A 15,241-nucleotide genomic window follows, 5' to 3' on the forward strand; every position below is an offset into this window, starting at 1 on the left:
CCCTTTCTCATTTCTGTTTTTCAAAAGGCATCCCCTTATTTTGGGCCATTTTGTTGCAAGTGCAACCACCACTTATTTTTAATATAATTTCTTTCCACCTCTTCAACCCCATATAAGTGGTAATTTTCTTCACACAGAGCTCTTTCCATAAGATTGCTTTCTTTTTTTCTATCGAAACATCTGTCGGCATTGGCCTCTCTTCACTTTGTGTTTGTAATGCGCTAACCTGGTGGGAAATGCTGCATTGGCCCTGCACTTATCTGCGTTTTTTCCTTTCTTGTTTTACACTCTCATGTTATGCTTTTGAAGCTTGTTCCTCTGTATGAGTCATGTTGTCAATTTCCCCCACCCCCCTTCAGCATCTCGGTAGCCATCTCTCTATGACTGCTTCACAACACTCCAGCTTCCCCTGATGTCACTCCTATTTAATCAAGCCCCACTTTCTCTACACTAAATCATTCTCCCAAGCATCAACAGCAGCCAGATCATGATGGGGAAAAAAATGCATCGCCTTGCAAAAGCATGTAAACTTTTCACATTCCTCTAAGAATGAGGTGAAAGATCATTTTCCAGCAGGACAACTCTAAATATCCAGCAAGAGCTGGATCTATCTAATTGGGTCAATTAGATAGAACCAATCAAAGTGCAAACCTAATTCCAACTGAAATTTTAATTAGATGTTAGAGTGAAAGATAACTATGGTCAGGTAGAGTGGTACATTCATTGTGTTAATGGAAAAAAAAAAAGCATGAATGATAAAAATGACTGCTGATTGCAGAAGCTATTATCAATGTAATATTCAACAATAATATTGTGATTTAATGTCTTTCCTACTATCATGCAGCTCTAGTTCGTAGATATACTAAACTAGTAGAAATATACCACAAAGGAAAGAGAGGCAAGAAGACTTGCTTCTGTAATTAAAATAAAATTGATTAATGAGAATTATTTTGGTGTATAAAAACAAATGCATGTCACACTTTAGGTTTCTATTTGAAAAAAAAAAAAAACAGAGAAACTTCGCATTATTTTATGAAGTATTTGGTGTTGCTATGCGACATGAAACCTTTATGAAACAAAGATTTCTGGTGTATCTGAAAAAGTTCAAATGGTATGAATACAAAGGAATTAAAATACCTGATTTTTTAGGATCTATGTCATTTCAGCACGTGTGAGAAAAAGTGTGAAGGCGCAGAAGAGGAGCGAGGCGAGTCCCAAGAGACTCCTGGAGTAATGTGTTAAGGAGCAAGAGGAGATGAGTTCTAATTAAAAAGAAACAAGGGAAAGAATGAAAGGGAAAGCTGGTGTGATTCCTTGAGATTAACAAAGCCTACGATTTTTTTTTCCAGATCCTCTAAGTCTCCCTCTCTCTAGTGCATGATGAAAGCAACAATTCCCCAGGTCTCACAAAAAATGAGCAATGGACCCCCAAATCTCTATTCCTCCATCCTCCTTGAGCTGAAGGAAAGGAATGAAATAGAGAAATGAAGGGGAACAATATGACTTCTGCCTAGTTAGTCCTTTCACAAAGATAAAGAGAGTGCTCCGACATCTTTGATCCATCACTGTGAAGGAGGTGAAAAGGGGAGAGGGTTGCAGTTTAGATGGTGTGGGTGGAGACAGTGGGCAGCTCCAGCGTTTATATCCCATTACTCCTCTAAACAAGTCCTATCAAGTCCTATTTTACAGCCCCGGCATCAGAGCGCAGATGACAGAAGCTTTGGTTTCTCTTCATTAAAAGTCCATATGGCCAATATGATAATAACTGTCACAGACAGGATCAAAGTGACCTTGACTGATGGAGGTTGGCAACATCTCTTCTGCATTATGAATCCACGCTCATCACACTTTTCTGCCCTCAATTATCTAAAAGTAGTGTGCAACAGCAATTATCTTTCCAATAGACAGGCTTCCATTAATTGCTTTCTGCTGCTGCCCTGCTGTAAGTCACAATAAAGCTGAGGGAACCTGAAAAAAGTAATCAACGGGGTGCATAAGATGTTTCACGTTAATGGGAGAAAATACCTGCGGTCTGAGCTGATTTCATTCCCGGCAAGGGACAAGAAAATGTTTTCAAACTGAAAGTGAGAACAACGGGAAATTAAATACTTCAATTGTTGGACGTTCAAAGCTAAATGCCCTTTTGGCAAAGAGTTTTACACTCACTACTGTAGATGTCTGTTTGAACAAAAGAGTTTCTGGTTTCCATCTACAGATGAACGAAAGTGCTAAGAGGTGGCTATACTTGTGCCAATTAGGTCGAAATGTTACATATGCTAAATATGAAATGTGGAAATATGCAATAAGCATGTAGATATGAGCACAATATAAAGTAAACAGAAAATACATACCTTTGTACCCAATTGTATAACCTTGGGCCATAACAATGATCTTAAGAAATCAATTTCTGTTTCAAGATGGCCTCATATTTCACTTTAGAATATTTCAGCATACACAAGCACTGCAAGGTACAAAACTATTCCAAATCATCATCTCTCCATCATTGTGCTCAACAGTGTTATTTGGGGATCTGCTGTTTTATCCAATGTTCATACCTGTCTGGAGGTGGAGTCGATGTCCTGGGCTCTGCTCCGGTACCAGTCGGATAGAAGTTCAATGGACGGTGTGGCTGTACGAAATCTTTGCAACTCTGGAGAATCCTCATATAGGAAACCGTCATCATCAAACAAGCTTTGGTCCAGAACCGCTCTAGATCATTAAAAGGGGAGTTTTTAATTTAAATGTAAATCATTAATTCCAGTCAAATTAGTTACTGACTAAAAGGGTATTCACAAGAATCTAACTTTTTTTCTTTTACTTGACTGGCCAATCAAAAGCTCATGAAAACTTGCCTAGTGTCAGCAGACAACAGAAAGGTTGAATGGATTACAGGAAATCGTTTAGTTTTATCCATTTGAGCTTTGCCTATCATGTCCATTTTTGTAATGTTGCCCACATCTACTATGGAATATGCTGAGTTTAGAAACGAAAACACTGCTGTTAACATTTCACACACTGATGAGGTAAGTGTGCATGACATTGTAAAGAAGTCAAACATTAGCATTTAGAGTTGATACCAAAAAAATAAAATATCTCCTCATCTCAAGAATGAAGATAAAGCATTATTGGAGGAAAGAATACCAGCATAAAAACATGTTATTTTTATTACCTAAACAAAAATGAAACGCCAGGACAGATTTCCAAATAGATGATAATCTACATTGCCTCTCTACACCAAGGAGTAATAAAACCGTGCCTGAAAAGTACAATTGTAAATGAAGCTGCCTCCCTCGTAATAGACAGCAAATGGCACAAATTGGCAGCACAACAGGACTCAGCATTAGTCTGATATGGCTCTATTTAACATTTGGATAATAGGATGTCATGTTTTGTTTCACATAATGATGCCAGCACAAGCATCTGGCCTTTATGGAACAGGAATTATCACAATTTTGCAATGTGGATGGGAGGCTTTTTGTTAATATATGGGCAGATCATATAATTACACATTAAACCCTATGGTCTGAATGTTGGAGTTTAATATGTTTAAATGTGAAAGGCTAAAAATCAGTTAGGGCTAATGTAAAGTATTTACCTGCACTCCTCTGCCTCACACCAGTCCATCTCTCTGTGTCTCTGCTCCTCCCAAGGGATCAACGCCAACTCCCCTCTTTCATCCGTACTGTAACAGAAAAAAGGATTAGGGAACAGCATCCACGAATGCAAATTTCAAATTACATAACTGAACAAACTAGCTTATCAGGACAACCATATAGCACCTGCAGTGCTGTGAAAAAGCATGTGGAATCTTAAAGGTTTCTTCTGTTTTTGACAGCCTGAATAAATAAAAAAAATAAAAATAAAAAAAACGCAGCTTATGACTCATTAGTTCATTTATTAAGGTAAAAAGGTTTTCCAAAACAAACCAGGACCTAAGTGGAAAAAATAACTGCCAACTTTAATGCAGTCTAAATCAACTGGTTAAATATGTTTTTTTGGTTCAGTTGCACTAACCACACTCATACCCGATTACTGGTAGACATGTGAAACTGTCAACTATACTGCCAAAACATTGGATCATAGCAGCTACAACAACTTCAACTCTTCAGAGAAGGTGTAGGATTGTGTTAATGATTCTTTAACCTTACACGCCGCAGCTGATGAGTCCCAAAAAAGGAAATTCTCATGCAAAAAGCATAAAAATGCCTACGCACAAAGACTTCCATGGTGAAGAAAAGTGCATTTCTTTCTGTTATCTACTCCTCTGTGGACAGAGAAAATATGTACTGTGGCTGTAAACTCCAAGAGATAGTGCAGCTACAAATCATCTTCGGTGCCGTTAAAGGCCGAGTGCACACGCGCTGCAGCGGTTTTATTAGCACTGCTATAAATTCTATCCAATCACAAAAATACATGAGAAGAAAGTAGCAGGTGTGATTTATGTTGACTTGAAAAAAATTAGTGTCAGAGATTTATAACAACACTGCAGCGCAAACTCATCCAAATTTGGAGAAGGGACCAAACCTAACATTGCATTTATTAAGGACTTAATAAACTTCAGCAAATTCATTCTGTTTTACTTACTACCAGGTCTTTTTTCTTCATTAACGACAACTCTGTTCGAGCGAGCAGAGTAAATATTGGTGAGCAGGGTCAGATATCAATAAGAGGAATAAATCATTCTGCATCCACAGCTCTGATCTACTTCACATCCAGGGAGCAGGGCGGCAGGGGTGAGGAGAGGATGCAAGGCATTTTTAACTCTTTGGGTTTGCTGCGAAAACAATTTCAAACTACAAGTAAACTTTTTTGACATCAATGCTCCTCAAAGTCCCCACAAAAAACCTGATCGATATTACAGAAGAATACTATATTCACCCTCCCTCCCCTTGTTTCAATGAAGCAAGACTTCAGTATATAGAGTGAGCCCCAGACAGATGGTGTGAGCGCGCTCCGTCTGCTGCAGTGTGGGAGTGAGTGCTGAAGGAGCAGCAGTTGGTGCTCACAAGCTGAGGGAAATGGAAAACTGGCCCACAGCGGCAGCTCCATGATGGATGCCCACTGCAGAGCCACAACCGCCTGACCTCCATACAAACTCAAGACATGCCTAATATAAAAAAAAGAAAGAAAGGCTGCACAGAACTGTGCGTGTGCGTGACTAGGCATGCGTGTAGATGGAAACCAGGACAATTACTCCTGCGTAGTAAAAGTCATGACTTCAGAAGACCTTTTCCTTTTATATATGTATATAAATGTTTCTTTGTTAAAAATGTGTTTGTCTACTGTTTACTGTAGCAGCCTCATACAGTCTTTAAGCACAAATGTCCTATGCAATAAAAACAAGGTCAGACGATCCCGACATGGGACAAAACACACTAGACAATTGCAATTGTTGATACTAAAATGATTCAACTAGCCTATCGTCTATATTTTGCTTGAACTTGAATTTCATCACATTACAATGTAGTTTAAATGCATTTTATGAGACAGATCAATATAGCAATTCCATTCAGAATTATGAAGTGAAAGGACAAAAATTCATCTTACATTATTACTTTTTTAATAAATATCTAAAATGTTTGTCATGCACGTCGATATGTTGTAGTGCCAAATGTTACTGCAGTTAAAGCGCCACGCTCTGCACATATAGACTGATATTTTTTCCATGTTATTTGTCGCAAAAAGTTCAAGTTCAGTCAGCCTGGATGTCCATCGTTTTTTGGGTGCACAGATTCTGAACAAGATTTAGCCTTAAACTTTGACTGGACCATTCTAACACATTTAGGCTTTGATCTAAACCATTTCATGTCTTGGAAGGTGAATGATCTGCTTAAGTATCAACATTGTTACAGCCTCAAACAGATTGTATTCCTTGAGAGTTGTGTATTTAGCTTTATCCATCTTCCCCGAGCATCTGCCCCAAACATGATTGCTATGATTCAAAAGTGTACTTTTGTTCTTATATGACCAGAACACCTTCTTCTTAAACATGTTTGCTATGTCCCCTACATGGGTTGTGGCACTCTGTAAATGAGACTTCTTAGAATTTTCTTTTCAGTAAACGATAGCTTTTAATTGTAATTTCTTGTAAACTGAAGCAAACTTTACACAAGTTAATCCAGTTAAGCGTGTCTTTTTAACATATTTGTCTGTCCTCTGGTGCACCATTTAAAGCCTAGTGTCACTAATTTGGCTTTTAAAATGGATAGTGATTTTTGGTTTGACAGTAAAGCGAGAGCAGTGGTGAAATCCGGCTTTCTGCTGCTGAGGCAACTGGCCAAAATTAAACCAATCCTGTCAAAAGATGATTTGGAAACAGTAATCCATGCTTTTATTGCAATTTTGTTGGATTATTGTAACTGGCTGTGCCTTGGTGATAGCCAGTCATCCTTGTCACGTCTTTAACTGGTGCAAAATGCACCCAGGTTTTAGATGGTACATTGAGAAGGGAGCATATTATTCCTGCTTTATTCTCTCTACAATGGCTGCCTGTCAATTTTAGAGTTAATTTTATTTTATTTTTTATTTGTTTTTAAAGCCTTAAGTGGTGTTATCCCACACCACCTCTCTGAGTTGCTGCACTTGCACACCCTGTCTTCATCTCATTGCCATAATAAAATAGACAGGTCTCTTCAACCGATATTTTTAAATGTAGTCTAAAGAATCAGCTTTTTGGTTTTGACTATGATCATGTATGAAATGTTAATTTTATTAGGATTGTATTGATTTGTTGACATTTATTTTCTGTAATGAAAGTATGCATTTTAATTTGTGTACTTTATCGTGTTTTATATTTTTATTTTTCCACATTTTATCCTTAGCACTTTGGCTTGTGCTTGCAGTTTTAAAAATAAAGTTGGCTTCCTTTATAATATCAACTTGTTTCTGCAATATAGAATCGAGTGTTCCTGACAGAAGTTACCATTTCTACCTTTACTTTGATTTACACTTATTTCAGTGCAGTGTAAAGCAATGAGTTTTTTTAAGTAGCGGGGCAAATTAATATGAAACCACACTCTCAAAAAAGTGCTTAGCAAAGCCGACAGTTCTGCAGGGGTCTGGCAAACAATATGCTAATAAATAGCCCATGATGTGGCCAGGTTGTTTTAATAATGACCAACCAACAAGCAGAGCAAATCACAGCTTCAAACAAGTCTATTGAGAGTTGATCTGTACATCCCACTACTTAAGATAAATAGACAATAAGAATTAAGGTAACCATGATTTCTTATTAAAGCACACAAGAGTCACATAATTAAAAGAAATAAAAATTATTTTCAGGTACTTAGTTGCAAGCCCAATAGTGTAACCATTCATAAAAGTAATGATACGAACCAAAGACGATGCTAATAAAAGTACCTCCTATGAGCCACACAATAGATTAAAAAGAGAGAACAGAGGAATCTTTTTTTTTTGTTACAGAAGGTATACCTGTTTTATCTTTTTCCTTCTTGGAATAAACTTTTTAAAACTTTAAAGCAAAGTGATAAATTTTTAAAGTAAAGGATTACCATTCCAGCAGCAGATACGATAATGTGCCCTGATAGAACACACAGTCTCTGACAAGATTTTTAATGCCCCAGATTAATTACAATAAGTAAAGAAATTCTCCTTTTGCAGCAAGTTAATTTGTCACCGCTGCAAACTTGGAACAACTATTAAAATTAGCTTGATGCTAAATGAGTTATTGTTACATTTTAATTTCTAAAAATAATTGTAGGTACTTTTCCATTGTAAATAAAAAAATATATATATAGTACTATTTCTGAAATAACTTGAAGCTGACAAAATGCAAAGAGCATCTCTTGTTGTCTAATCCATATTGAAAACGAATCAAACTTTGCTTTTATTAATTCATCAAGTTGGATAATTTGGATAATTAAACTCGTGAGAAACATAATATAGGGCTCCCCTAAGCAGAATTTACTACTGGAAAGCAAAACATCCACATTCACTTTACCAAACATCAATGTAAAACTTAAACAAATACTGTATGTTGGGGGTGGGGGGTCGGGGGAGGGGGACACAAAAAAAAAAACACTCTATGCCCATATCATATCTGGCTAGAACCTGAGGGGTGTTTCATAAAAAGAAGTCATGATCTTGCTCTTGGGTTTTTATGTCAGACATGTATTTTAAATCATTTGTATCATGATGTATGTGAGCCTCTGTTTACGTCTCACCAGGCCTCGGGCAGCAGAACGGCATATTCGTGGGGAGAGGTGGTTTCTGGAAAGTTGTAGAGGATAGCCAGCCTGTGCTGCAGGAGTTCTTCTCCATGATACGTGAACAGAATAGTCAGAGCCTGAACATTGCTCTCCTACAAACAAACATGAGAAAACGTCAACTGTAGTCCCTACAGTTTAGTTTTATTTCAAATGAAACTGAAAATTCAGATAATTTTTTTTTTAAGGTGATGAATGCAGCTATAATAAGACATCATGAGAACAAACTTTGAAGAAATTGAGACGCTCATGTTACCCTGGCATAGTTTCTTGCAGACAGAACAATATTTTGACTCCGGAACTTCTTGAAGAACTCTGCATCATATTTCTGTTCAGCTGCATGAGGCCCACCAAGTATCTCCTGGAAAAAAGGGAGGGTGGAGCAGAGAGAAGTAGAGATGAAAAACTGACAAAAAGGTTCACTAAAACAAATTTGAGAAGTTGAAGGGTTATCTTTCCAGAATAAGTGTTGCAAACCAAACTAAAGATGGGAGGGACAGAGAAAGAAGCAGATGAGAATGTGAAGAAATGCAGTAAAGGAGAGTCAACAGACATGCTATTTGACTTTGTAGCTTAGAGCTGCTTTGGGCAAATCTTTGGAACTTGTGTGTGTGTGCGTGGGGGTGTGCGTGTGTGTGTATGTGTGCATATGTCAGGAAGGAACATTTGTTGTTCTGGCCTTTGGTTAGAGGGATTTATCTGTGGGTATAAAATCTCTGCAGCATCTTTCATGCTTGAATATGCGTGTGCGTTGAAGAGCATGTCAAAATGTGTGTGTGTGATGGATAGCCTTTGAATGGGTCGTACTCAGACAGAGTCACCCCGAGTTGGGATGATGAAAACCCTAATATCATATTCATAGATGGCCAGAGAAAATGGATTGGGGCGAAAGGCATCTGACGAGTCCTGCCGTTACCATGACAATGTCCGAGTAAAGTAAGGGACGTCACCCTGTCAGAGCTGAATAGGCAGCGGGGCAAAGAAAATCTCATCTCCCCTTGCATGGGGGGAAAGCAAAGCCTTGTTCATTTGTGATTTATTGTGGATGAGCAGGGTGTGCATGTTAACATCCTTCAAACTGAATATAAAAATCCCCCCCCACCCCCCCAGCACTTGGCTGCAAGAGTCAAGCTCCACTTCAGACGTGTGTCTATTGAGCTGAAGTGCTTCTATAGCCAGTCTATCAGTAATGTATGATGTGTTAGAGCACGAAGGATCTGCCACTTCTTCAGTCTTCCATTCATATACTTAAAAATCCTCTCACATCCATATCTTCTTTAGTTGTTTTTATATTTCTGAAGAGATTAGTGGGGTTAAGAGAAAGTATCCATGCAGGATAGATGAGAAAATCCTCTGCGCGTTGTAGGGATTTGATATAAAAGCAAAAAGCATTAGTTTGCTGGTGGGAAAACATCTAAGCCATAAAGAATGTTTAAGAAAACATTAAAGCCGTTTGTGTTCCACATAAACACAAGTGAAAATATTGGAGGCATTAGAATCCCTTTTACTTAATGCAACTTTAATTAAAATTAATAGCACTTCTAAGTCCTTCTCTTTGTATTAATTGCCACAGATTCAAGCTGGACTCTTAGGATAAGAACAGGATGCGAGTTTGGAAAACATCCATTCAGACTCCACAGGGCCTGCAGACTAAAGGCTGAATAATCAATGCACAACTGGAAACAGACTCCATTAGGGGTTTATAGAGACCTTGTCACACAAGATCATGCAACAGCATGATATTTCTCAAAGTGATGCCTGGCTTGCAAAACCCTGCTGTCAGGATGACTTTCTCTTCATAAAAGTGTGTATTATAATTAAGAGTCTCAATATAAAAGTTTGAGCTGAATCCTTTTAAAGGCTCGTGTTAGAGTTAGAAAGAGGAAGAGTTAAAAAACTGGAATCAATTACTTCAGTTCTGTCAGGAGGAACTGGTCCAAATTCCAACAACCTGTTGGAAGATGCTTTTTGAAGGAAACCCAAAACATTTGACCCAAGTCATACAATACAGAACATGTATAAACTAACTATTAATTTGATTCTATCCATTTGTATTTTGTTGAATAAGTTGCCAAATTTCTCTGTATCCAGCTTGGAAAATGTGTGTTTTTCTTTACGCTTTGAACCAAATCTTATTTTGTTGAAATTATTGACATTTTGAAATGCCACGGCTGCATTTAAGAGATCATGAGCATTTACTTAGCAGTATAATCTCACTGAACTGTTCAGTGGCAGGTTTCTTGTTACCTCGTACGTCGCCAGTCGGTCCAGGTAGCAGAGCAGTTTCAGTCGACTACGACACAGCTCCTTCTGCTCCAGGGTCAACCTGAATATTAAAAAAAATAACCAAAAGGCATGTCAGTAAAATCCAGACACTTAATTAAAGACCTCAACTCTGACACAAGGTCTTGGCCAGTAATGTTACCCACAGTGAGACTGGATGTCTGCCTTAGTCTGTTCACTGCAATAAGACACAAATTAACTGGAAATTGACTCATCTGAGGACACCCACAGGGACATATTGAACTTTTGACTAGACTGCCCTCCAAACTAATCATTTTCTAAGCCAGCTAAATCAACTTCCTTAGACCACAAAAACCTATTCGGTCATTTACAGGATTCCGTCAATAAGGTGAGTGATTATCCTACAAGAATCAAATCAATGTCCAATATCATTTAATCACAGCTATAAATAAAGTGAATGACTGCAAACATTAAAGATCCAGGCAATCTCTGTGAAAGATCTGGTCTGCCCCTTGAAAATCAGTCTCGGATCAACAAGCACTGGACCTGACCTCTCATCCTTCGTTTTAATCCTTAATCCCTAATTACCGAGGGTAATATCAAGTTTTATCGTGGTGTCTCTGCAAAGACTAACAAAGATTAACACTGGCTCAAAACACCCTCTGGCACATCAAAGAGTGCTGGCTTGGATCTCGCACTACTGGTAATTACTTTGCTCTGTTTTCTCAGAGCAATGTTAAGAAGAAAAAAAATGGAGTGAGGAGATGAATGGCAAAAGGGTAAGGAAGAGGGATGAGGAGAGATGTAGAAAAAATATATTACTGTTCTCTTGAGGATGTGACTGATCATTGCTCGAAACAATAAAAGAAATACAGAGAACTTCTGACAGTGAGCAAATAGCTCATATTGTGGGAAGTTTCTACATTTTGGTGACAAATTGCCACCTGTATCACTGCAGAAGTGCCTGAATGTTCAGATTGATTCCACCTCCCATTTAATCTATGCTATTAAAATTAAAACATGCTCAGAAAGTTGCTTTATTTTAATTATTTAAGTATGACACATTCATTAATGGGATACTTCATGCATCTATCCATCCATCCATCAATTTTCTTCCGCTTATCCAGGGTCGGGTCGCGGGGGCAGCAGCTTCAGAAGGGAGGCCCAGACTTCCCTCTCCCCAGCCACTTCTTCCAGCTCCTCCGGGTGAATCCCAAGGCATTCCCAGGCCAGCCGAGAGACGTAATCCCTCCATGCATCTATTTTTGCTAATTTGATGATTATGGCTATTAGCTAATGAAGACCCAACAAGTAGAATATTACATAAGCCCAACAAAATAAAAGGCTTTTAAAACAAATATCAACTAACTGAAGAGCAAGTCCATGTACTGTAGATGATCTCAGTTGGTGGACGCTACAAGCCATTAGCTGTGAAGCAGGAACCCCTAGTTACTTAAGATCAGGACTTGACTGTTCTGATATTGTTTGGTGTAGTTTTGTGGTGCTAGAGACAGGCACCACAAAATGTATTATTTGAAAATGAGACCACATTTTCAAATAATCCAAATTCAGTATCTCAGTAAAGCTGGTCAGCAGAAGGAAGCATAATGTGGTTGGCAGCTGCACTGACTGAACTTTATAAAAGCACAGTGAACCGACACGACTTCACAACTCATCACTGAGTGTGGAAACTTCACACTAGTCCTTAGGCAACTTAGGTTCTGTGTCTCTTCACTCTTCCTCTGCAGCATGCAGAGGAAGAGTGAAGAGACGCAGGATCTATGAGTGATTTCCAAAAAAAAAAAGTTAAATTGACTTTCATCTGAAAAGAGGACCAGTATAAATAGTAAAACCAGTGTTATTTTACTTCAATTGCACTTTTCGCTCACACTTAGCTTACCATTTCTACGTTTCTTTGGAAATATCCTTTTCTCTTAACCTGTCTGTGGAGGGTGGTAACGACTGTCTGTTGGACAACTCTTAAGCCTGCAGTCTTCTCCATTATTGCATAGGCCATTGCATGGCCATGACATGAAAGTTCTGAATTTCATTTTTTTTTCTTCTTTAAGTGTCAATATTCAAACTTTCAGAAAAAAATAAATCGTGGATTTTCATTGGCTGAAAGCTACAAACAAAATACACAAAAATGACAGGATTATGTCACTGTCTGAATGAAGTTTCTAGTTGCAATTCTGCAATGTTGTTCAACTAAGAGGCAATATAAACAAAGTTCTGCAGTTCAGTGGTGAATACAATAAAGGGAAACGTGGTAATTCACTGCAGAGTGTAGGAGAGGATCTACACCTTTAAAAGGGTTTGTAGTCTATTTTTCTGAATTGTTCTTGTGAAAAGACTGAACGAATCAAATCTGTGACATTTTAAACTGTAATTCAAGCTGTCTGTCGCAAAACTGTGTGTATGACTGTGTGTTTATATGAAGTACACAGCCTGCATTCAACTAGTCTTGCACAGGCAGACAAACATAGTCCAACACTGCAGAAAGGAGGAAATTAGACTCCTAGCTGAAGCGTAAATCTGATCTACGAAGAACACAAACACCTTGCAGCAGACTACATTCTTTTATCTTCACCCGTGTCCGCCAATTTCTCATTTCTCTGTATATGATGTGAATGTTAAATTCTTCTCCAAACATGTTGCACAGATTCTACTAAAAGGATTCTATTAAAAGAGTGGATTTCATTTAATCAAAATGCTCAATATCCATCAAGACTTTTAAAACATCCATCTGTACTTTCTTGCCAAAGATTGCCGAGGTTTAGGAATAATGACATTTTATTTCACAGTTTGGACACGTGGTAGGATCAAAGATGCATTCTGTCTGATGGTCTACGGTTTGATGCACAAGGCGCCGTGACTTACTCAAGAGCAGATGTGATCGATACCAAGCCATTTCTGTAATGGTTGTGTAGTTAAAAAGAAATTAAGAGAATTATTATGTGACTCACAGGCCTCAGCCGCAGGCCTGCCGTCAACATGGCTGGTTCCATTAGGGGTGCACACAAACACACACAAACACATTTTGGGGACACATGTCAGCTCCCTAGGAAACATGACGACTCAAAGACAGATAAGAGAGAAAAAAATCCATGTTTTAAGAAGTAAATTCACTAACGACTCGATGCAATGGCCTACTTCATGGTTATAAATGATCGATTTTATTTTTTTTACACCCTCCTAAAACCCTGCGCTCATCTTCCATCTTTTATTTATCGGCACAACTACAAGTCTGCATTAAAGCTCCGGTTTATTACATATACGATGAGTCACACAGATAATCACACAAGCAAAATGATGACACATTACGGCAAATGAATGGCAGCAATTACAAAGCTCCCCATTACAAAGTTTGTGCTTGTTTTCATTCAAATGCACACTGCTGGCTCAACAGCTATTGTAGGAACGTGGCGTAAGAAGAACAAAACAGTGCGCAATCCAGCAACTTCAAATTAAAACCAGCAGGAACCATGCAAACTGTATAGATTTGCATTTAGAAAGTGCAACATCCCTGCGTGTTTGTGATTATTTCCCTCCGTTAACGTACATTTATTTAAACAGGTGTGTGTAACGTGCATGAAATCGCATTAGGAGTGTTTTTGGGATACATGAGCACGCAAATTTGCATGTGCGTATGAGGGGTGATTAGTGATCACTAAAGGGTTTTTCATTAGTCTTTCCCTGGGCACTCGACAACAAAGGCATAAATTACCTCCAACAGATTACCCACTAATCTGTGCCAATGGTTTTCCTCTGTCTTTTCCCCCCTCATCCTCATTAGCATGGCTGCCTTTATGATCCTCTCTCTTCTGTGCTACCTAATCAAACTATCAGAGTTAAATTTGGCAGCCCGCTCTAATATCCACTCCTCTTTTTTTCTGTCTACAAAAATAATACATTAGCCACAGTGTTTCCTGTCTGGCATAGAGTGGATATTAAAAAAACAAAGTAATATTTTAATACACAAGAAAACAACTTGCCAAATGAGCCATCTCCCACTGGGGAGGGTCAGGTTTCCCTTGGTGGGATTTTGTCAACAACAAATGGTTCTCCTAAGTTTTCTAGATGAATAAATAGATTACACCCACTGGTTAATAATAAGAAAAAAAACAGGAAAACATACCACAGTAAATAATTACATAAACATTAAATTAACTAAGCCTAAAAGACACCAAAGCAGGGGTTTGCTTGCCAACTCAGCTTGAGTCCAACAGCCAAACAGATCCTCTCTTACATTCGCAGACAGAGACACCTACAGAATGTCTGCCTGGCTTAAAATAAATAAGAATTATGCAGAGCAAAATTAACTTCGTAGTGTTTTGTTTTTCCAACCATATTTCATCAACTTCACCATATATATAAGTGCCTGTTGGCTTTTGGGGAAAAGTTAGAGCTCAAATGGAATCATCAAGAAATGTCTCCAAATTCTCATAAGAGATGCCATCTCTCTATTATGCTCCTCACTTTTATATTAGTTCATTCTTTTGCTGACCATTAAAATGACACAGTATTGTGCAGAACTGCATAGGACAAACTCTTTTTCTGACTTGTACAGAATGGATTATAGAGCAAAGGTTAGAAATAAATACTTTTTTGAAATTATACTCCATACTTTTCCAGTCAGGGAAAATACAATAGCACATGAACTCTGAAGTTGGATGTCAGAGATCCTGAACATAACCATAGTTTTGTTTGATCTCAAAACTATCAGAAAGAAGGTTGAGACCATGGCACAGAAGACAAAAAGACAGAGAGAA

At 38.2% G+C, this 15,241-nt stretch overlaps 1 protein-coding gene across 1 annotated transcript in view; it reads right to left on the minus strand.

Moving 5' to 3' along the window:
* The window catches only part of nbas (NBAS subunit of NRZ tethering complex), a 163,972-nt gene that overhangs the window by 118,610 nt on the left and 30,121 nt on the right, over positions 1–15,241 (minus strand). The window contains exons 19-23 of the mRNA XM_008398001.2: positions 10,473–10,551; positions 8,482–8,586; positions 8,184–8,320; positions 3,596–3,682; positions 2,556–2,709 (exon numbers count right to left, since the gene is read on the minus strand). Coding sequence (XP_008396223.2) covers positions 2,556–2,709; positions 3,596–3,682; positions 8,184–8,320; positions 8,482–8,586; positions 10,473–10,551 — 562 coding nt within the window. The remainder of the gene's footprint in view (positions 1–2,555; positions 2,710–3,595; positions 3,683–8,183; positions 8,321–8,481; positions 8,587–10,472; positions 10,552–15,241) is intronic.

The sequence above is a fragment of the Poecilia reticulata genome, chromosome 21 (genome assembly GCF_904066995.2).
Source record: "Poecilia reticulata chromosome 21, P_reticulata-male-v2, whole genome shotgun sequence".
Classification (NCBI taxonomy): Eukaryota; Metazoa; Chordata; class Actinopteri; order Cyprinodontiformes; family Poeciliidae; genus Poecilia; species Poecilia reticulata.